At 45.6% G+C, this 23,532-nt stretch overlaps 1 protein-coding gene across 2 annotated transcripts in view; it reads left to right on the forward strand.

Annotated features, from left to right (window-relative positions):
• The window catches only part of STAT2 (signal transducer and activator of transcription 2), a 482,775-nt gene that overhangs the window by 71,165 nt on the left and 388,078 nt on the right, over positions 1 to 23,532 (forward strand). For both annotated transcript variants that reach the window (XM_069230705.1, XM_069230706.1), the window contains exons 5-6: positions 15,357 to 15,449; positions 16,141 to 16,219. In XM_069230705.1, coding sequence (XP_069086806.1) covers positions 15,357 to 15,449; positions 16,141 to 16,219 — 172 coding nt within the window. The remainder of the gene's footprint in view (positions 1 to 15,356; positions 15,450 to 16,140; positions 16,220 to 23,532) is intronic.

Here is a 23,532-nt window from a genome sequence, read left to right on the forward strand (position 1 = left end):
GTTTCCCTGTCGTCCGCTCGGAGCTCCACCAGCGGCAGATCTCCAAGGAGCTCCAGGCAGTCCTCATATGTCTGGTCCGTCTATGCAGAATAGACACGCTCATAATATGTGGCAAAAGCCTTGGCTATGTCATCTCCTGCAGTGCATCGCTTGCCAGTTTCTTCTGTAATCTCAGTTACCCAACTCATATCCCGGTCTCGTTTTTCTAGCCAAGCCAGCAGTTTATTTGCCTTGTCCCCTACATCGTACAGACGTTGCTGCGTGGCCAGAGCGTGTGCTCGTGCCTTATTTTCACCTAAGTCCCTCAACTCCTGCTGTTTATGTAAGAGACTATGACATTGGTGCAGCTGTATCAATCTCCCAGCTAGAATTTCAGCCTCTAACTTACTGACCTCACCTTCTAGAGTCTCACATGGGAGACAACTGTCCTTCTTAAGACCCCCTATTAATGCCTGCACTTGTCCTCTAATGACTGCCTTGAAGGCATCCCAGAGTATACCTTCCGAGTTCACACTTTCCAAGTTGTCCTCAAAATATCTCTTAGCCCCTTTGCGTAACTTGTCAGGGAAGTCTTCTTCCTTGAGATACCAGGGGTCTATTCTGGGCGGTAATCCTGCATCTTTAACAGTAGCAACGAGAGTGGCCACCACCGGGGAATGATCTGACACACCACGTGCGAGCTATGCCACGTCCCTAAAGCATCCTACTCCTGTGTGTTGTGTAAACATATAGTCGATACGTGAGAATCTTTTGTGTGGTTCAGACAAAAATGTATATTGCCTCTGATGTGGGTTATGGGCTCTCCAGAGGTCTGTCAGCCCTATCGATTTGGCAAAGGTCGACAGGTTCCCAGTTTCACCTCCTCCCTTGCCCTCGGATAGCCTATCTAGAGTTGGGTCCATGGTGTCCTTCGTGTCTACTCCCAGGAAAGGGCGCCGGGGGGCAGTTCCAGCAGTACGGCCCCCAGTGTTGGTAGGGTGTCAGCATGTAATTTCGGTGGTATGTACACCGAACAGAAATTGACTGTTTTCTCATTCCAGATCCCAGTCATCGCCATGAATCTCCCCAGTTTGTCCGTCTTCACCAGCCCTGGCTTTAAGGGTGTCAACCTTTTAAGTAAAATACCTACTCCTCTGGAGCTAGAAGTCAATCCCGAATGTGCCCCCAAGTAGTAGCCCATGCAATCTAATGCCTGGCAGTGGTTTCCTTGCAGATGCGTTTCTTGTATGAGGGCCACATCTGGTGAATGTCTAAGGAGAAATTGTAGGGCCAATATCGGTTTAATTCTATTACCCAGGCCATTGATGTTCCACGCCATGACCTTCAGGGGCTGGGGCCTAACTGATGTCAGTATGTGCCTGGTTGAGTCTTCGGGTCTGCAACTGCGCGATCTCTTGCAAACCCTCCCCCTTTCCTCCCATCTTCTAGGGGTCCCCTGATCCATTCCTGCAATGTATGAAGTGTGCAAAACGCGTAAACATTTACATTGGGCCTCAACACAGTATGACCTTGAAAAACCCAATAATACCCCTCCCTCCCTGATACCCTGCCCAGTAGGCCTAAAAGTGCCCACCCCAAAACTTGCAGAGTGCCTTTCGCCCCAACTGTAACTTAGATGCGATACGGGTGGGCTGGCTCCACAGAGACGCCTCCTATAATGTATCAGATATTCTCATATCCTAAAGTTGGCTTTGGTATGGAAAGCCTCCCACTTACCAATTGCAATACCAAAGTGTCTCACCTCCACTCCTTGAAAGAGGGGATGTGCATTTACTTCCTGTGCCCCTCTTTATCACTGATACCTATATCAATGTGTATTTGTTTAATGTGAGACTCATCGTTAGTAGGCAGAGAAAATCACCTCCCTCTGATTTCACTCTGTGGTGTCAACTTAGTTCAAGTCCCTTACCTAGCCCCAGTGTCAGAATGGACCAGGTCACTCTCTGGGGGCTTGTCCGGTTTCTGCACCCTTAATCGTCCTCCTGGCTCTCCTCTCCTGTCTCGTAGGTCCACCGGACGCCATCCCTCCATCCAGTCCCACGCCTCATCTGGGGATGTGAACAACCATGATCTGCCTTCTGCTAGAACACTTAGCTTCGCCGGGAAGAGCGTCATATATTTTAATTCTTTCGCTCTGAGGGCTTTCTTTACTTCATCAAAACTGCGTCTTTGTTTTTGCACCTGGAGGGTAAAGTCTGGGGGAAAAACCGCACTGTGGTGTTATCCAGGCGTACATCGCTGTGCGTACGGGCAGCTTGTAGGATAGCATCACTGTCTCTTTGATTGAAAATTCTCGGTATCGTTGTGGGAGGGTTGGGCCCCTGGTTTCGGCGGAGAAATCGGCACCCTATGCACCCTTTCTACAGAAAAGAATTTGGATAGGCGCTTTGGGCGAAGTGTGTTGACAATGAGGTCCTCCAGAAATAGATCCACACTAGGTCCTTCTGTCCCCTCCGGGACTCCAACGACCCTGATGTTGTTTCTTTGTGCTCGCCCTTCTTGGTCTTCCAGTCTGGCGGCTAGCACTCTAGTCTGTTTCGTGAGGTATTTCACTTGATCTTCAAGTTTCTTGGACGCGGTTTGAAATATCTTAATGTCTGATTCTGCAGTTGATATTTTGTCAGACATTTTTTGGAGGTCCGCTCGGAAGGAGGAAACATCCGCTGTCACAGTATCCAGTTTGGGCTCCAGTGTGCTTTTTGGGTCCGATATCGCCGCCATGATGGCCTTCAGTGAAGGTTCTCCTTCCTCTGGCATGGTCATCTCTGACCCGTTAGGTGCAGGAGATTGCTTTTATACTGCATATTTGTCCATTTTGTTGGACTGTGTGGGGGCCTGGCCCTTTGGCTTCATCTTCATCTTATAGGGGCAGTGAGCCCACCTCACGGCAACTTTCGCCCTGTGGGAGGACCTCCCTCTTCAGTCCTGTTGTAGTGGCCAGTCTCCCCGTGTCTAGGTGGTTGAGCTTTCGCCCACCTCACTCCACTGGTTCGAGCTACAGTGCCTGCTGCCCCTTTCTGTCTGAGGCCCCACAGTCCCGCCCACTCACCTCTGGATCTAGGCCCCAGCCGATGCCTCGCCTCTTCACCTCCTCTTCTCCCTGTTGTTAGTCTACTGGTCTCCCTCCTGTGGGACCACACAAACTCATTTCCTCAAGGGCCAGGACCTTCATCACATTTGCAGCCTCAGCCCTGAGGAGCCCAGTCCTGGCTGTGTTTGCTTCTCGCCTTGCGCCCTGTTGCGGACTCTACTGCTAGGGCCTTCTCTGCGTCGACTCCCCTTGTCTCTGCCATTCCACCTGCTACATGCCTTCCGCTGGTACGGGCTTTTCCACTCTCTCAGGCCCTGCCTCCGGAGGCCTCCGATCGTTGGGCGGCTGTCCGTATTCACCTCCTAGGCCCTCTCTTGTTGTTGCACCGGTATGTGCACATGAGCCGCAGGGGCACTCACCAGCAGTCCTGTAGGGCCACGGCCTGCGCCGCTCCACCCCTGGATCATGACCCAGGGCTCAGGTCACAGGCCCCTGAGTCGACCACAGGCACAGCTCCTGGGTTTCCTCAATTTCTGATCGGGTGAGCCCTGTCTTTGGCTCCCAGCCCGAACTGATTCTACACGTGGCCCACCGCTGATGATGGTGGATCACTCTTTCAGGGTCCCGGGTACGATCCACTCAGGTTTCCGAGGTCCCGGCGGTTCTGCTTTGTTTTCCCCTTTGGCTGTGCGGGAGGCTATCTGATTGTCAGATGACGGATTTTAAACGTTTAGGAGTCATGGAGCTCCTTTAGATGGCGTCCATATCTGCGCGAGCCAAGTCACGCCCCATCATGTTTTCCCATTTTAATTCCCATGGGGATTTTGAACCGCTGGACACAGAATTACACCAAATTTGGCAGAAAGGTAGCTTTAGGTCCAAAAAGAAGCCTTTTTGTTATTTGGTGCAAATTCATTTAGTAGTTTTCGAGATATTGAAGAAAATCCAAATTTGTATATCTGGGTGGAGCCTAAGGACAGAACTCATGGTAAGATCTAATTGGCTGTTCGCACTTCAACCAGAATGTGATGGCAGCCATTTTGGGACCTGTATACATGATAGCGCCCACTTGAAATGCATTGTAGTGAATGTCAGGTTTTGAGAGTCCTAAAAAGGAAAACATATAAAGGGTTCATACAGATTTTAGTTAAAATATAAATCACTTGTTGCTGAGGTGATTTTACTCAGTGAAAAAATCTTTCTGCTGGAATTCCATGACTCATTTTTGAGAGGAAACGGTTCTCTCATTTTCCTATAGAGGTTATGGAAATGCTCCAGAAGTTAAAATGAGAGTATATGTTCTGCAAATTTCCACTGTATTTTTCAGCCATATGAGAATGAAGTCTGACATTCTCAGTAAAACGTACTTCCAAAGGAGCTGCCTTTCAGTTGATTCCCTTGTGCTCTACTGCAGTCTCCCAAAATGTTGTAAAGAACACCTAGAGAGCTAACGGTCCTACTTAACACAAAAGTGTGGCACACATAAAGCCATCTTGATTAAATTAAACTGGTAAAACTTAAAACATTTAATTTAGAAAGGAAAACAATGAGGAGGGTAATTTTGTCAGAGAAATTATGGTTAGTGCTGTAGAAAGTAAAATTAGGACATGTTTTTAGTGAGTTCTCAAATATCTTCCTCTTCTATTTCATTAAAACATTCTGACATGCAGACTCAAACATGCACATTTTGAATTATGCCAAAAGTGTGGCACATCTGACTGCCATCTTCATGGAATCGAAGAGGAAAAATAAAAGCATTTTCTACTGAGGATACTGCAATAAATGAGGAGATTGGGAAGATTCATAACAAAAGAGTTTCCCGCAATGGCCACCAGAGAAAAAAGCCCAAATGTAGCACAAATATCACCCAAATGTAGCCCGAGTATAGACCAATGACAGGAGTGTGTAAAACACTTACTCTTTTGTTTTTTTGCTGTTTTATATAGCATAGACTTAACCCAAAGGTACTGGAGCGCTTTACTTGGGCATCAGTTACATTACACAAGAACACACACCTTTTGGGCTTTAGGCATGGGGAGATGAATTGATTTGTCTGGAATCAAAGGATGTTGAACTGACACTGAAACTCGATCTGGTTCCCAAGTTGCAAAGTCTGCAACACCACATTGTCTCCCCTGAGTGCAACATGAAATCAAGTGATCAACTGGATAAAAAAACATCATGATGGCAAATAATTACAAAGTACTTTGTCGCTAGGTGAGAACTCAGAAGATATATCCTCATTTTAGTTCTTTAGAGCACTAACCATAATTTTTAAGGGAATAAGACCCTCTCAGTTTTAGATTGAGCTTGCGACAAAGCATGTGCTGTTGCTTGCAAGAGTATTGTTTACAATAAAGGGTTTGGAGCCTGTCCATCGCTTACTGTTTGTAGGCTTTAGGGTCACTCTTATTTGTTGCCTCCTTATTGGCCAGTCCAGCCCAAACAGCTCTTCCTATCCTTTCTCTGGCACAGACCAAGCACACAGGTCAATTCAACTTGATTCATGTCAGTCAGGTCGTGCTGTGATCGAGGTACTATTGTCTTCTCGCACCTCCCCCTTGTAGGAAAGTACCATCTTGGCTGGCATGTTACCCCCATTTTTACTTGTGTGTCAGTTTGTTTTTGCCTGTCTCACTGGGATCCTGCTAACCAGGACCCCAGTGCTCATAGTTTGTGGCCTGAATGTGTTCCCTGTGTGGTGCCTAACTGTGTCACTGAGGCTCAGCTAATCAGAACCTCAGTGCTTATGCTCTCTCTGCTAGTGACCATTTTTACCAATTCTGATTGGCACACTGGAACACCCTTATAATTCCCTAGTATATGGTACCTAGGTACCCAGGGTATTGGGGTTCCAGGAGATTCCTATGGGCTGCAGCATTTCTTTTGCCACCCATAGGGAGCTCCGACAATCCTTACACAGAACTGCCACTGCAGCCTGAGTGAAATAATGTCCACGTGATTTCACAGCCATTTTTTTCCATTCACTTAAGTAACTTATAAGTCATCTATATGTCTAATCCTCACTTAGTGAAGGTTATGTGCAAAGTTACGAAGTGTGAGGGCACCCTGGCACTAGCCAAGGTGCCCCCACATAGTTCAGGGCAATTTCCCCGGACTTTGTGAGTGTGGGGACACCATTACACCCGTGCACAACATAGAGGTCAATACCTATATGTAGCTTCACAATGGTAACTCCGAATATGGCCATGTAACATGTCTAAGATCATGGAATTGTCCCCCCCCATGCCAAATCTGGTATTGGGGTGCCAATCTCATGCATCCCCGGGGCTCCAGCATGGACCCCGGGTACTGCCAAACTAGCTCTCTGGGGTTTTCACTGCAGCTACCGCTGCTGCCAACCCACACACAGGCTTCTGCCCTCCTGGGGCCTGGGCAGCCCAGTCCCAGCAAGGCAGAACAAAGGATTTCCCCTGAGAGAGGGTGTTACACCCTTTCCCTTTAGAAATAGGTGTTAAGGGCCTGAGAGGAGTAGCCTCTCCTGGCCTCTGGGAATGCTTTGAAGGGCACAGATGGTGCCCTACTTGCATAAACCAGTCTACACCGGTTCAGGGATCCCCCAGCCCCTGCTCTGGTGCGAAACTGGCCAAAGGAAAGGGGAGCGACCACTCCCCTGTCCATTACCACCCCAGAGGTGTAGTGCCCAGAGCTCCTCCAGTGTGTCCAAGACCTCTGCCATCTTGAATGCAGAGGTGTGAGGGCACAGTGGAGGCCTCTGAGTGGCCAGTGCCAGCAGGTGACGTCAGAGACTCCTCCTGATAGGTGCATACCTAGTTAGGTGGCCAATCCTCCTCTGAGGGCTATTTAGGGTCTCTCCTGTGGTTTCTCATCAGATAACGAATGCAAGAGCCCACCAGAGTTCCTCTGCATCTCCCTCTTTGACTTCTGCCAAGGATTGACGGCTGACTGCTCCAGGACGCCTGCAAAACCGCAACAACGTAGCAAGACTACCACCAGCAACATTGTAGCGCTAATCCTCCCGGCTTTCCCGACTGTTTCCTGGTGGTGCATGATCTGAGGGCTGTCTGCCTTCACCCTGCACTGGAAGCCAACAAGAAATCTCCAGTGGGTCAACTGAATCTTCCCCCTGCTAACGCAGGCACCAAACTTCTTCATCACCAGTCCTCTGGGTCCCCTCTCATCTTGAGGAGCGTGGCCCCTGGAACACAGGAGCTGGATCCAAGTGACCCCGACAGTCCAGTGGTCCATCTGTCCAAATTTGGTGGAGGTAAGTCCTTGCCTCCCCACGCCAGACAGTAATCCTGTGGACTGCGTGAACTGCAGATGCTAGGGCTTATGTGCACTTTTGCAAGGAATCCTTTGTGCACAGCACAGTCCAGGTCCCCAGCACTCCGTCCTGCATTGCTCAACTGGCTGAGTTGACCACCGGCTTCGTGGGACCCTCCTTTGTAGTGTTGAGACGACCGCTGTGCTCAGTTTTCTTGAACCCCTGTTCAAGTGCTTCTGCGGGTCCTCCCTGCTGCGTGGGCTCTCTCTGCTGCTGAGTGCCCCCTCTGTCTCCTCCTCCGAGGGGCGACCTCCTGGTCCTTCCTGGGCCCGGGCAGCACCCATTTTCTTCAACTGCGACCTTTGCAGCTAGCAAGGCTTGTTTGCGGTCTTTCTGCATGGAAACAACTCTGCATCCTCCAGCACACCGTGGGACATCTTCTGTGCAAAGGAGAAGTTCCTAGCATCTTCCGTTGTTGAAGAATCTTCAGCTTCTTCCACCCGGAGGCAGCCATTTTGCACCTTCATCTGGGGTTTAGTGGACTCCTGCACCCCCCCCGACACTTTCGTGACTCTTGGACTTGGTCCCCTTCCTTTGCAGGTCCTCAGGTCCAGTAATCAGTCTTCAGTGCTTTGCAGTCAGTTGTTGTCTTCGCAGAATCTCCTATCACGACTTTAGGGTGTTTCTGGGGAAGTAGGGTAACTTTACTCCTACTTTTCAGGGTCTTTGGGTGGGGTATCTTGGACACCCTTAGTGTTTTCTTACACTCCCAGCAACCCTCTACACACTACACTAGGCCTGGGGTCCCTAAGTGGTTCGCATTCCACTTTCATAGTATATGGTTTGTCTTGCCCCTAGGCCTATTGCATCCTATTGTATTCTACAGGGTTTGCACTACTTTTCTAACTGTTTACTTACCTGATTTTCGTTTGTGTGTATATTTTGTGTGTATTTTACTTACCTCCTAAGGGAGTATATCCTCTGAGATATTTTTGGCACATTGTCACTAAAATAAAGTACCTTTATTTTTAGTAACTCTGAGTATTGTGATTCTTATGATACAGTGCTATATGATATAAGTGGCATAGTAGGAGCTTTGCATGTCTCCTAGTTCAGCCTAAGCTGCTCTGCTATAGCTACCTCTATCAGCCTAAGCTGCTAGAACACTACTAATCAGGGATAACTGGACCCTAGCACAAGGTGTAAGTACCATCAGGTACCCACTATAAGTCAGGCCAGCCTCCTACCCCCCTCGCAATTATTTTTAACAAATAGCAGAGCATGCACTGTGCAGCATGCCTTAAAAAAGCGATATAATGCGGTTAACGCTGACTCGTCATAGCGCTTTTTTTTCCCTTCTTGTTGTTAAATGCGAGCATGTGTCATAATGCTCGCCAGCTATGCAATCAATACAAATCAATAATCTCCTTTTCTTTGCAACTGGGATGCACATAGTGACTTTTTATGAATATTATGGTTCGATTTCCCCACTGCACCTGCCTCCAGGTCCACTTTCTGCATACATCCTGTCCTGACCCAGCGGTTCTTTTTCAGGAACATAATTTGTACAGTAGAGGTGACAGTGTGGCGAAGTCACTTTTAATGCGCCGGAGATGACCGACACCATGCAAGCGCTTTCATATTGCGCTACCTCATGCAGATATTTTGAAGATTTTGATGTGTGAACTCCAAGCTCACTTGTGCCCCACGACTTCAGGGGCGCAGCAATCACTTCAAAAGGAATAGCTGATACACAACTGAGCTGTCTCCTTTTCCCCATAATGATGCAAACCCCATTTCAACAAATAAACTCACCCCTTCTCATATATTTGAAAATTCTTTTGAAAGCAGCTGACTTTCACTGCAAAACTGCCACTGAACTTCCATCACAATATAATAATTCATTTGCAATGTTCTTGTGGACCCTGTCCCGAGAAACTTCTGGACAGATTATCATGTTTTTACATTGATCAGACATGGTGGCAAGAATTTTAGTTGCCTGTTACTTTTTTGCCAGCATGACAGAAAATAAAAGGATAACAATGAGAATTTTACCAAAAACGCTTCTCATTGACCGTGGTTTAGGCTTTCTCAGTGACCATTTTCTTCTTTTTTTTTTTTTATTTTAAAATTGTTGAACCATCACCTTACGTATCAGAAAATATATATATTTAAGCGCAAATTTCTTGGTCAATGACTTCTCTGTAATACTCTAATTGCATAATTGTTCTTTTCACAGGAACTGGAGAAATACAATTAACCATTTAAAAAAAAAAAAAAAATGCCGTAATTAAACCCCAGATCTATTACAGTACGATTACCCACTGTGCAAAGATTTTTCTGTAAGGGGTCCTTGCTTCTGGAAATTAAAAACAAACACTTAAGTTGTTTAGTATGGAACAAATCATTTTTTTATGTGATATTTTTGCAATCCACCAGGCGAAAGCAAAAGTATAAGTGCCTGAGGAACACAATTATGGAAATCCATGCCAAAACTATTTGAATTACGCAGGAATACATGAAAGTTTTAAAAGTTTCACTTGCCCGAGTTCGGAAAGACAGGCAATTTCTGAAAGAAAATTATCTGCTTATGTGCACGATAGTCAAATCCCTTTACTTGTGTAATGTATATTCATGTTATTTGATTGAAAAGGACAAGTGTTTTATTTTTTTATTTTTACTGCATTACTAAGTTTTGTTCTGTGAAAGTTCAGAAGGTGAAACATGAGCAAAATCACCAATTACCTACTCTTTTGGAAGATACAAAAAAAAGTATAGTTCAGCCAGTTATATAATTTCAATGCGACATTCCCAAACAATCAGATGTGTAAAGTGACAGTGGGGAGGGTCACCACCCCACTGGATGCTTGCAAATTGATGTAGCCCACAGACTGCCAATGATCCCCCATACCTCCTCTAATAGTACTGACGGAAAATGTCATTTTTTTTTTCATAGTGTTGAGTCTGCAATCACATGCTTTAGTGCTTGTGTCTCACTGGTGAGACACTGTTAACAGAAAAGGCTTTGAGCCTGCCCATTGCTTACCATTTGTTGGCGTGCGCGTCTGTAGTGAAAAGTGTTTTTTGACCACTGACTTTGTGTTGCACCACTTTGCACCTGGCTTAGCTGTCCAGTGTTCACCAGTTACAGACTCCATTTTGTATTCAGTTTAGCCTTTGCTTCATTCTGCCTATTTACTTTATCGTAGCATTAGACACTGCCATGTTAAAGGCTGCCCATAATTTTCCACATTGTAAACTGTGCATTCTGCCTTGTCCTCGTATTAATTCCCACCAAGGGCTTTGGCTGATAAGAATGTACTCAGATGGCAGGGAACGGCCTTGCTTTGACTTGTCATCTTGGAATTGTGGCCAAATCCCAACGTATTATTTTCAAAGCATACCTAAACTAGCCAGCATGTTTGAATACTTCTTGCACAACTTGAGGTGTTTTTCCAAAAAGCCCCTTCCTCGTTTTTTTATGACATAAAAGAGACCCAGTTAGACAGGAGGAGATTCAGAGACGTCAATCAGGATTCAGACTTCGGATGCCTGATTTAGATTTCCCATGAGGGTAGAGATTTCTCTTTCTCTTTCGTAGTCGAATGGGGTCATCGGCTTGCTGACAGTAGAAAGACGAAGCACCTGATAGGCCCTACGGTGATGCATTTATATTAATGTTTTGCTTTTCATACATATATTTGCTGTGTATATTGCAGTGGAGAATCAGTCCTGTATGTTTTCATTTCATTGTTGTGACTATTTTTTAAACATGTGCTTTTAACATGCTAATCTCCTTTTAGGAACCTTGCGTAGTGAAATTTATAAATGCCTTATTTGGACTAAGAAGTGCATCCAGAGATTTTTTTTGTCAGTACATGAGTATTTCAGCTCAGTCATTAGTGAAAAGCAAAACAGCGTCACTCTTCTTTACAGCCTCGTAATTGGTCATTGCAAGCCTACCATTATTTCCATTCCATTCTGTAGAGTAAGGACCAAGGGCTGAGTGATTCAACACAGTCAGTGCCCATCCGCTGCTTCAACCCTGATTCAGGTACTTCTTTTAAACTTCTAAAGCCCTGCAAACAGAAGGCGTGTGACTGCAAAAACGTGCCCAGCAGGACAAAATTGCAAAGGTTTTTTTCTATAGTTAACTCTTTTCTTTTGCCAAGTCTTCTTTTATCACTTTGCACCTATGTTTTCTATTTTTGCCTGTGGGTGCAGCAGTTCTGAAAATATGGCAATTATCTTGTTCTTAATATTGCAACGCAACATTGTTTCTTTCTTATGTGTAATTTCCTAAACTATGCTTTAACTCATAATCCTGCAGGACCCCCAGTCCACCCCACTCCAGTCCAATCTGCCCCACTCCAATCCACCCCACCTCACACCCATCCAATCCACCCCAATTCAGTCCAATCCAGTCCAGTCCAGTCCACCCACTCCAGTCCACTCCAATCAAATCCACCCATCCAATCCAATCTAATCAAAACGAATCAGTCCCACTCAAATCGAATCCAACCCATCTAGTCTACCCAGTGCAATCCACCCCACTTCACTCAAGCCTTCCCACTCTAATCTACCCCACTTCCTTAAACCACTCCAACTCACTACACTTATTCCACCCCACTCTGTGCCGCTCCATTCTGATACTGCACTCTCTGCCACTGAACCACTGAACTTTACTCCCCTCTAATTCCCCTACTCTACTGTATGACACTTAAACAAATCCACTATACGACACTCCATGCCACTAACTTTTAGCCATGTTGAACAGCAGCCATGCTGGACATAAAACATTACCAAAGCCAACAGCTCTCGTCTATGTGAGACCTATTGGCCTTGCCAATGCTTGTTATAATTTCTAAAGGAAATGCTTTAGGTATTGCAGTTTTGATTACATCAAGATGTCAGGCGTGCCACACTTTTGTAATAACTATAGAATGTTAGCAGTTTAGTTGTTGATTAGAATATTGTGGGGAGGCATATGTCAGGGGCATAGATTCGGATAACTGAGGGCAGTTAGGAGGATTGCAGAGGCAACAAGTTGACCACGCTGGACAGGCAGGAGGGGCAGTGGCAGCATAAGTACCGTGGAGGGCAGGGGAAAGGGGAGCAGGGTCAACAAACCAACCATGCAGGACAAGCAAGAGAGGCTCTGGCGATATAACAAACCATTAAGGGCAGAAGGAAGAGGCCGTGGCAGTACAACCATACATGCCAACAGACCTGATTCATACAGGAGACTCCTGATGTTTTTAAGCACAAACGGGCTTGCTTTTATCTATCTCCTGCTTACAATCTCCTCTTTTTTCAATGTAAGTCAATGGGAAAAATCAATTCCTCCAGGGAAACCACATTTGTATTAAAAAAAAATAATAATAATTAGGCCCCACATGGGTGTCGGCCTGTGATGAAAAGGGCTGATCCCCTGTTAATTTCACTACTATTTTGTTTTTATTTATTTTTCTATTTATAATCCTCTGGGAGGTGATCGCATCTCCCCTCACAGTTAATTACCACTATGTTTTAAATAAATGTGCTCTCAGGAGATGTATGGGCCGGCCCATACCCCAAGGGCCAACCCCTAAAGAGATCTTCCTGGTGACCTGGTGTGGTTCCTGGCAATGGATAGTGGTGCACCTCCATCTACTGCCATGAAACCGTTTCAGAAAGGCGTAATTGGAAAAGGAGACTCTCCCCTTTCCACTGAGGCCTCCCTGAAACATGGGGAGGCCTTTTTTGGGCCTTTTTCCCCATCGGAGCAGGTGAGAACACCTGCCTGCATCTTTTCACAGCTCTGGTGGGGAAATTGGAACGTCACCGCGTGTCTTGCTCTGCACTAATGTCACATATGGGGTGGACGGGGATAGATGCTTAAGCAATTACACATCCCCCCCGGGTTGAAAAAAAAAAGGAATCCTGTGAAATTGTGCGTGTGACGGTCATTGGCTGACAGATGCATGTATGGGGTTAAGGCACTCCTTAAATTTGTGGAGCTCGGCCTCTGAATATTCCTGAAACGAAAACAGGAGCTGGATGTCAGTCATATAGGAGACCACAATGGATTGGGATGCGGCCTGAGCGATTGACTGAGATTAACTTAAGCATTCCATCCATCATCTTGTTGTGTTTGCTCCTCTACGTGCGCTAGGTATGCCTAGATGTAGGTCCTGTGCTCACTATGTCACTGGATTCACGCTAGCCAGGCTGATGAGGGGTGGTCCCCGAAACCAGTCCCAGGGTGCTTGTTTCTAGTCCAGGGAGGACCTGGCCTGGCAGTTTTGGCTGCACTTTTTCCATTATTAGGAGGATCAAGACTGATTTTCATATGGCTGGGTCCTAACGGAGGTGGCGTGGTGAGCCAAAAAGCAATGGGTTATTTGGCTGTGTGTGAATGTTTCATTTGTTCAGCATTCTGTCCATCATCTATTCTTTTTGCTTTTGTGCTCCACTAGTAAGTCACAACTGCGGCATGAACTTAAAGCCACTCATCTAGTGATGGTACATTGTAACATCCATGACCCTAACAATGATAACATCTTCATCAGAGACCTGCATGTATGTGATACTAAGTCTGTGGCGACAGGACCTTCAGCAACCCTCCAGCCCTCATGCACAACACCAAATACTTCTCATATAGATCACAATCTAAACTCCCAGTATCCCAACCAGTACCACGGATAGGAACCACTTTGCTCTTCAAGGCATACCCATGATGTGAATGGATTCTGCAAATGATGTACTATAGTATTCAAAAAGCTGGCGAGAGTTGTTAAATTTCACAGTGTTCACTATACAGGACTGCACAGGCATACTTTTCTATTCATGCAGTGCCCATTTAGAACCCAACCATTTGTTTGCTCTTTTTTTGAACTTTCGGTACAGTTATTCCCCTTTTTGCATCTCTGACATGAGGGTTTAATGTTTCACACTAGCCTTCCCTGCTGGAACCACAGCTCACATAGCTAACTCATTCAGTGTCCCCTCTTACAAGCTGGACATTTTCTTGGAGACAGAAGCCCTTCCTACTTGAGCTCCCTCCCACTTCTCTTGTCCCCGACTTGCTTTACCCCATAATTTTAGAGTTTGAAAGAATGTGGTGATTTGTATTAATTTCTTTGGTACTAAGGCAGGACAAGATCTGTACTAATCATTGGGTATCTAGCATTGTTGTGGGAAGCTCGACATCCAGGTTACTTGTCAGTATGCAGCGAGGGTTTGGGCATTGTCTGTTGGTTGCATGGCCTGGGTTTGTGACAGTGACCTCATTCCTTGATCTTGGGCACTCCATTATCTTGGTGTAAGTCTGCTTTAGATAGGGAGCTTTGTCTCGCAACCCCCCCCCACCAAATTCTATTCACTCTTAGCTATTATAGCCCAGTGTCCACATGCCGAAGGCTTCTCAGCTCTGAGAAACAAGTTTTACAATGCCCTGAGATATTTCAGTAACGTGGATCGAGCCATGCGACAGTAGTGATCAGTACTAATCTGCCAACTTTTCAGTGCTTTCATGATTTGAAAGTTATAAGCTGTCTTGCAAATGGGATTTGTATGAAAGCATCAGACCTTGCTTTGGAATCCGTAGCACTTTTTTAAACTTGGGATTACAGTGTTAAACAGTTGGTGCAAAAGATAAACTGGGAATGCATTGTACAGGCTTGCAGGAGCAGGTTTAAGTACTTGCTCGTTGGAAGCACTGCTCAGCCTACATAGTTTTGTAACTTCTTTGCACTTCTGGCCTAGAAGCCAGTGAGGCAACACCAGTGCCAGGAGTGAAGTGGTTTTGCTTCAAGGGAAGCTGTAGCCCCGCTACAGAATTCAGAGCCTGTAGATTTGATTACTCCAGTAGGTGTATGTAAAGAACAGGAGCAGAATTTAATCTTGGAGAGGCTAATACGTTCACTGTTTGCACTCTATGAGAATGCCTAGAAGGAGAAATGTGGAGTTAAGGGAAGATAGCTTGCCATATTAGTCCGGGGTGCCAGCTGAGGTCCGTGTGTGAGGGCCCACTATTACATTGGTGACCTTGGTGAGCCTAAATCTCTCATCTTAATGAGCTCTTCTTCTGCTCAGGGTCCTGCAGAACACGAGCCATCTGCTACAGCTGTGAATCAAAGACAACAAGAAATTGAAAATCGTGTGACTGAGGTGAAACAGAGGGTACAGGTAGGCTCAACAACATGCTTATTCCTCATGCAAATGTGCTGTGGACATCAGTCTTTACCTGCATCACACTCCAATTTCTGTTAGGAACTCATGCACCACTCATTGCAGCTAATTTCTGTCTTGTAGCATCAAATACCAATCCATGACTTGTGCTGACATACAGCTCGGCCTGAGCACATTGATTGGCATTATGTTGTAGTTCTGGAACTTGCATACCTCACTTAGTGTACCTCAGATATGATCTACAAGGTACCATGCTCTTCTTTCTGTATGGGACACACTGACACTCCACCCCCCAACCGTACACACACACTTCCACACTCTCTCCAGCAAAAACACTTCCACACTCTAACAAACACACACATTCTCCTACAAGTGCTCTCTCCCACACACAACCTCTCTGACACACACACACACACACACACACATTCTCTCTCTTTCTCTCCCCCTTTGTCCCCTTTTTCTTCTTTCCCCTAGTTCCCCTTCTTTCTCCCCTCACAGCAGTCCATGGATTCCCATCCTGACCAAAGCACCTTTTGCTATCCCATTATTGTGGCACATAGACAGTTCTGCTACTACACCTTACCCTGACTAGCTGCACACCTTTTTAATTTGACATTAAGATCCACATCTCTGTCAACAGATTACTGCTAGGACCAGTCTTTTTACTTGAGACCCATTTCTTCTTCAGGTCACAGATCAAGAAGTAAAATTCCTGGAGGAACTACAGGAGATGTTTGATTTCCGATTCAAAACCTACCAAACTCTAGGTGAGTTGGACCAGTCATCGACACACACCCACTCATGACCTCTCCTCATTAAACCAATCCACATGACTCAACCTGTCATGGAAACCAAAAAAATGGGAAATTGGGTTATTGATTAAGGAGGGTGTAGCGCCACCTTAAGTAAAATAAACACCATAATCGTCAGGGTGAGTAAAGTTCATCCACTGGTAGTTTATGGCACAGAGCAGACCGGCATTACTTAAATGAAAGGTGTAAAGTATTTTGCAGTACCAAAACAGTAATAAAGTCAAAATGCAAAATAATAAAAATTCCAAAGCAATCTAGAAATATAGAGTTAATTTAATACAAATAAGTGACACCAAAATGACAAACATCCAATGACTGGAACCAGAGCTATACATGTTTTTAATTTGAATTAAAAAATAGCAAGAAAAAACATTAAGCTCCAACCGCAGTCAGCTGGACATAGTAGACTGGGATGTAGGCTGTATTTAAGGCCAATTGTAATGGAAGATGGGTTGAATACAGAAACCATATTTGACCTGGTCGGAAGTTTTACCTCAGACTTAGTCTCAAAAATCGAAGTAAAAAATCTTCTTCAGTGCAAGGCAGTAGCCTTTAGCCTCCCAAGATCTATTATTTGTTGGAAGAGGTGCCAGTGAAGCCATTGGTTTTGGGCGGGAAAAGCTCTCAGCGTGGGAAATTCACTTTTGGCGTCTTCCACCAGTCAATATTTCTTTGTTTGCACATTCTCACTTTTTCAGAGCCGGGATTCTTTCTGTGGGGCAAGGCTGTAGGCTGTTACCAAAGAGGCCTACTGGAAGCCAGATACTTTCTCTGAGAGGTCCCGCTGAATGGGATTTGCTGCGGTGCAGACGTTCAGAGTGGGAGAAACCTGAATCTTCAGCTCAGCTGCAACCCATACTGGTCAGATCAGCTGGGCAGATTTGTGCTGGTCCTTGGTAGGTCTGTGGAGCCAAAAAGTTTCTAAATTCCAGGTTTCTCAGGATGCCAGGAGGAGTAACAGCTAAGTGGCCCAGGACCACAGGAACGACTTTTAGAGGTCAAAACTCAGTCCAGCAGAAGCCATCAGCAGGGCCCAAGGCAGATCCATTTGGAACTGGTCAGCTGTTAAGCTTAGGAAAAGGCCTCTTGTAGCTTTTCTGTTGGGGACCCATGCACCATTCAGCCATTGCATTGCATTGCAGCTGTAGTTTGAACGGGTCAGCCTTAAGACCCCTGGAGTCCATTTCTTCATCCTGGGTACAGAAGAGAGCAGTTCCAGGCCTTTAGGGCTCTTCTCAGGTCTCAGACAACATGTCCAATCCCCTTATGATCTTCCTTGGATCCAAAAGTGTTCTGAGGAGGGTACAGTGATGTCACCTTTATGCCTCACACCAACGTTTGAGTGGGTATGACTTCTTACTCCTCCATAATCAATGGAGTAAAAGTTCCCATGGGTTACCCTACCACATTTACAGCATTATTTGTGTTCCCTACTACAAACAATGCCACAGTGAATGCTCCTCTCTGCCTAAATCCTAGATGGTAAGCCCATTCTCCCCTTGAGCAGAGCCTGTTTTTCCCACCCCAAAGGTGTGTCCAAGGAAATGAACAACACAAAATCTCCTCTGCGATCACTTCAAAGCAGTTATGGAGACTGCTTGCTCCACATTGGGATTAGAGTCTGACTGATCAGAGGAACATAGAAAAGGGCCTGCCTAGGTGTCATCTGACTGTAATAAGGGCAGGTCCCTTTGAAGTGAATTCCTTTTCTGAGCCCTTCCCAAATAGTCATCTTTCCAGAGCAACAAAAACACATCCCCACACCTAAGCTTTAGTCTTTGCTTTGGGAACAGTTTTCACACCTCATTTAGGGTTTAGCACTAAGGGGTGTGCAGGCTAGAGGCTATTGGAAATTAAAGGCAACTTTCTGAAAATACCTTTTCCTTATGTTGGGATGGGACATTTTCTGCTTGGCTCTGGAGAGTATACTTCTCAGTCCCATGTTGTTCTCCTGTCAACTCACTTGCCAGTACTCTGTTTTCTTGATCTATACCTCAGTGAACATGACTATCCCACATGTCCCCTTAAGGTCTTCTGTTTATATGGATTGAGACCTAGAGCTTTGCTCTGAGGTGGAGCGACATGTAATAGTGCCCCCCTTTTCTACAGAGAGTGGCTACTACCCTCTCTGCCAAGGTTGTAGTAGGCTGACAGGGGTACCTGTACCCTTTAGGGGGCTGCCTACCAAATCCCTCCTTGTAAAGTCTGTGCAGTCTCCCTTATATGAGTTATTTTTTCCTCGGTGGCGTGTGGGGTCGTGTGTAATAAAAGCCAGTGGGATCACTGGGTGAGGATGATTGGAGCCATTTTGTTTAAAAGTCTCAAGCTGGGATCTGTTATTTGTGCTCTCCGTGCCACCGCTATTCCTTGTGGAAGCTTTGTGGGTTGACGTGGGTACTTGCCCTTATCTGTATTTAACTAGGACTCCCTATACTAGAACAACTCCCTCCCTTTCTGCTGGATGTTGGCTTGGTCCTCCTGCCAACATTCTTCTCTGAGGAATAGGGCAGAAAGGTACCAAGAGGCTGCTAGAGCCCTCCTTACAGGGATTGATCACGGAATGATCACATAGTGAACATGCATGAAATGTGCCCTTGGATTGGAGAGGCATCCAGGAAGCAAAAATAGCAGACCTCATGATTGGATTAGCCGGTCATTCAGGGAATGCTAAAAAGTCTGGCCTCATCAGCCAGTTTTTGTTCAAGGCTGTTATCTTTTCCTGACAAGGCACCCCCAAGGGTTTGTCGAGGAATCTGAGAACTGGGAGTTGAGTTCATGAGTTAGTTGCCCTTCTTCTTACAGACCCACGGATGGAGTTTTAACTTGGGAAGTGGTTTCTATGATGGATTACCGGTGAAAGGAATTTGCCAGTGTCAGGTAAGGAGCTGGCCTGCAGCTAATCAAGTGGTGTCCCAGCAGAGAACACACTATCTGAGGCTATTTGTGGGTTGGAACACAAGTCAGCTGCAGAAGAGCTGCTCAAGGTAAGGTAACTTTGTGCACATCAACATCGGGGGAGACAGGAGAAGTTCCATCTTGTCATTAAAGGTGAGTCTGCTTCACCCGACTCCTCCCCTATGATGAGGGAGCCTGTGGGTGCTTCCAGTTACCATCTATAGCTGGGGGAAAGAGTACACTGTTGAAGAACTTACCATTTGAGCCTTTGGTCACTGCCGCAGGATTACATAATCTCCAGCTTTGACCTTGCTTGTCCTGCACTAGTAGCAAGTAGTACCCTCCCTGTGGGTGCCGTGCTGTTAGAAAATCTGGACTGTGACCAGACACCTCTGGTTCAAGCCTCATTTCCTTTTGTCATCTGAAGGTATCAGGGTGAACTAGTACCTTGGCCAGGCACCACCCTCCTACAGCTTGCCCAGGACACTAGTGGGTAACAACTCCAGTTGATGCAACTTGAGCCCCGTAACCCCGGACTTCCCTGGTCCCCCAAGAACCCAGTAGTCAAGCCTTAATATTTATTAAAAATCCTACCTGTCAAACAGGTGTATTTTGTTAAGTTGAAATGCAGTTTTTGAACCGCTCCAGTCAGGCTAAGATGGTAGGCCTGAAGCCATGTTTGCACTGCCACTGTAGTGGATGGCACAGTAGGTGCTGCAGTCAACTGGTGGTATTTAACTTGCAGGTTGTGGGACAACATTGTACCATATACTAGGGACTTATAGGTAAATTAAGCATGCCTATCAGGGTTCTGCCAATTCAACCGTGTTTCATGGGGGAGCACAGGCACTTTACTACTGGTTAGTAAGGGTAACATGCACGTTGCTCTACAGCCAGCAAAATTCGATTAAGCAAAAAAGTGAAAAGTCCAGGGTGATCTGACAGAAACGCCAGATTTCCTTCAGAAGCTGGTGGGCACCACCTTTGAATAACAGAAGCCAGTGCACACCCCTCACACTCATGGATGCTAAATAGCTGTTCTTGCCATTTCGTGAAGCCTGCCAGCATACCTTGCATGCTCATGCCATCTTATCCTTACCCTGTGTAGGAGAAACTAATTGCCATCCCTTACTTGCTCAAGTACTACAATTAGTACCCATTGCCCACTCCTTGAAACCAATGGGCACTTATCAACCAGTCCTTCGGTCAACCAGTCCTCAGAGCTCACTTAAGAGGCTGTCAGGGCACCTTTCCATTCCATTTTATCCAGTGTTAAGCAAGTGTTCTTGTCTTGTTAACAGAGCAGTACAAAGTTAAAATCTAACCACTGGAATGTGGTTTGTTGCACCTTGAAATCCCCAGAAAAGAATACTAAAACTCAAAATAGCAGACATTGTGGTACAACCGAGGTTTAGCATTGAGTCAGGGCACTGAGTACTACTATTAGCCGCAAGTAGAATCTTCACGGTGTAGTTAGCGCTGCATTCCAGCTGTGAGTCAGAGAGCTAAGAGTGCACTCAGTCAGTCCTGAAACAATCTATGCTTACTAGAGTATAGTTTAGATCGCTAACACTTCACAGGTGTGTGCTTCACTTTATCATATTGCAACAGTTGCCTTCACTGCATTTTGGTGGATGCCGTTTCTCACAGTTCAGTTATTTTATTTTAGATATTTAGTTTACTTGCTTTCAATTATTTTATCAGACAAATACTCCATTTTGTAAATCTCCTGAGGTGAATTTCACATTTTTAGCCCCTCCATTAAGCGGTGGTTGCAGGCTGCTTATTTATTACTGTGGTGAAATATGAAATGAAGCGCTGTTTGATTAGGGATGTTAGGGTTATGTAGAGTAGTAGTCAATGGGCTACTGACCTTTGGGGTCACTATGCGCCCTATATGACTGCTTCCTGTGGGAAGTTGGTACAGACTTATTCCAGAATTCCGATGGCTACCTCTGGGAAAAATTGTGTTAATCTCGGCTTAGCCCACCTTAGGGGTGGTACTAGCCTGGAGTTGGCACATCTACCTGACTAGCTAATTTTCCCTCCTGTACTGGTGCCAAGTGGGCTCTGGTCGGGGAGGGGGTGGCTTCCACTCCTTTTGAACAGAGCCAGATTTGCATTTCACAGAAGGCAGCCTTTTGAGGCTTGCCGTCTTAGGAAGGCTAATCAGCAGGTCATCCTGTGGGAGGGGGTGTTATACCCCCTTCCAGGACAGGCTTTTGTTCTGGGAATCCTGAGAGCAAAAGTCTCTCACCCTAGGGGGCCAGAACCGTGTCTTGGGTGGCAGGCTGGCATAAAGCACTCTGCAAGCACACTAGAGGCTGGTAAGTTTTCATGGGGCACCTCTAAGATGCCCTCTGGATGCATGTATTGGTAAACCCACCACTGGCATCAGAGTGGGTTCACCAATACAAGATGTTAGATACCAAACATCCCTATCTTCAATGAAGCCGTCATGCAGCTGAGGAACTCCTATGGACCAGTGTCCAGCACATGCATTTACAATCGCTCCCCTGGCCACTTACTATGTCTGAGAATTGGCAAAGAAATAGCAGGGCAATATATCTGATCTTGCAAATATGCCCTCTTATTTAATATAATGCACCCTGCCTTGGGGCTGTAAGGTCTGCTATAGGGGTGACTTAAATATATTGCATGCTGTTAGGGGACATAGCACACAGGCTGTGTGTCTTGTTGTGTTGTCACTTTTGTCCGCACCAAAACATGCAGCCTACAATGGCAGCTTGTCGTGCTTGGTGAGGGATCCCTTAGGGTGGCACAATTTGTGCTGCAGCCCTTAGGGATTCTCTTTAGCACCTCAGTCCCTTGGTAACAGGGGTACCATTTACTAGGGACTTATAGAGGGTGCTAAAGGGTTTGCCAATTGGAGAAACAATTGTACAGTTTAGGGAGAAAGGACACTGGCACTGGGGATCTTTTTGGCTGGGACCCTGTGTAGTTCAGGGAAAGTTGCATCAAATGCCAGGCAAAAAAGTGTGTGGGGGGCACTGAAACAAAAACCCAGTTCCCTGTGTGTTTTAAATGTTACATGCCACCAAATTCTACTGTAACATTGTACAATGATAATGTATCATTTTTAGACGTGTCATGGAATGTAGTACTGTTCTATCGATTTTATTGTGCAACGTTCTTAAACTTATGTAATTTGCATTTTGTTGTGTGTGCTTTTATGGCTATTCTAGCCGAATAAAGATTTTAGAACAGTACCATACTCTCCATCTGTGCCACTGCACGCTAGCACAGATTATGATGATGATGATGACGACAATGGGCAACCATATGAAGAACTGGTGTCCCACATTCTGAAGAGGCATGGAGCAAAACCTTTAAAGAGACTAATATCGAAGAGCCTCTGGAGCAGTACCCTATCAAACCATCTTCTCCAGCTGGAAACTCAGCCTATCTTGCTGTAACCAATTTAGGCTCTTCCGAACATAGGGTCCTTACGGTTTTAGAAACAAGAGAAGGATTTTTTCATAGAAACATTGTCCAGAGCTGAAATAATAATCCAATATGTAAATCGGTTTTAGTAACAAATGCTTAAGATTTCAAAATGCCTCTAAAAACGTTGTATTTAAAATCCAGAGCTGAACTCAAATGTAAAACTGTCTCTATGGGCCAGTTTTCATCTGAGGTCATGCTCCTCCTGATACCAGTGGTGTTTCACACAGCCTACAAGACCAATATTCAGGGTGCCCCTAAAGGCCCTCCCCAGATACTGGTGCAGAATGAAGAGAGTCACAATGAGTGATACAGTCTTGTGCCAAATTTCCAACTGCCAGGCACTCCTCAGTTGTGATGACCGATTCTAATGTCGGGAAATGAAAGAGCTCCCGACAATGTCCGATACGTCTGTGGAAATTGGTAGAAATTGTGGTTGGAGGAAAAGTAAATTCAAATGCAGGCTTATGTTGCTCTCTGGCAGCACCCGATAAGCTACTAAATAAGCACCAGCATTATTTTATGACGTCGTGCATGGCTCTATATTTCTAGTTTCTACACTGAGGTGCAGCAGTTACTCCTAGGTATATTAGGTATGTCTTGCAGTGGTGAACATTTGTTCGATCTACATGTAGATGAAGTTCTAGAGAAAGTTAAAAACAAAACAAACATAAAAAGCACTGACACTTCTAAGTCCATAAAAGCGCCTGTCAACACTTGAGACTCTTTCAGCAACTCCAAGAAATGCATGTCTGTCTTCTCTGCAAGCATTTCAGAGTCTATAGTCCTTTTAATAGCAATCTAAGAAGCAAGAAATCTTGCAAAACTAATCTTTCCAACAAGGACGTTTGTGGGGCAACAATATCAGTGTCTACATGCACACAGTGGCCCTTCCTGCATTTCTTCTG

The sequence above is a fragment of the Pleurodeles waltl genome, chromosome 4_2 (genome assembly GCF_031143425.1).
Source record: "Pleurodeles waltl isolate 20211129_DDA chromosome 4_2, aPleWal1.hap1.20221129, whole genome shotgun sequence".
Taxonomy (NCBI): Eukaryota; Metazoa; Chordata; class Amphibia; order Caudata; family Salamandridae; genus Pleurodeles; species Pleurodeles waltl.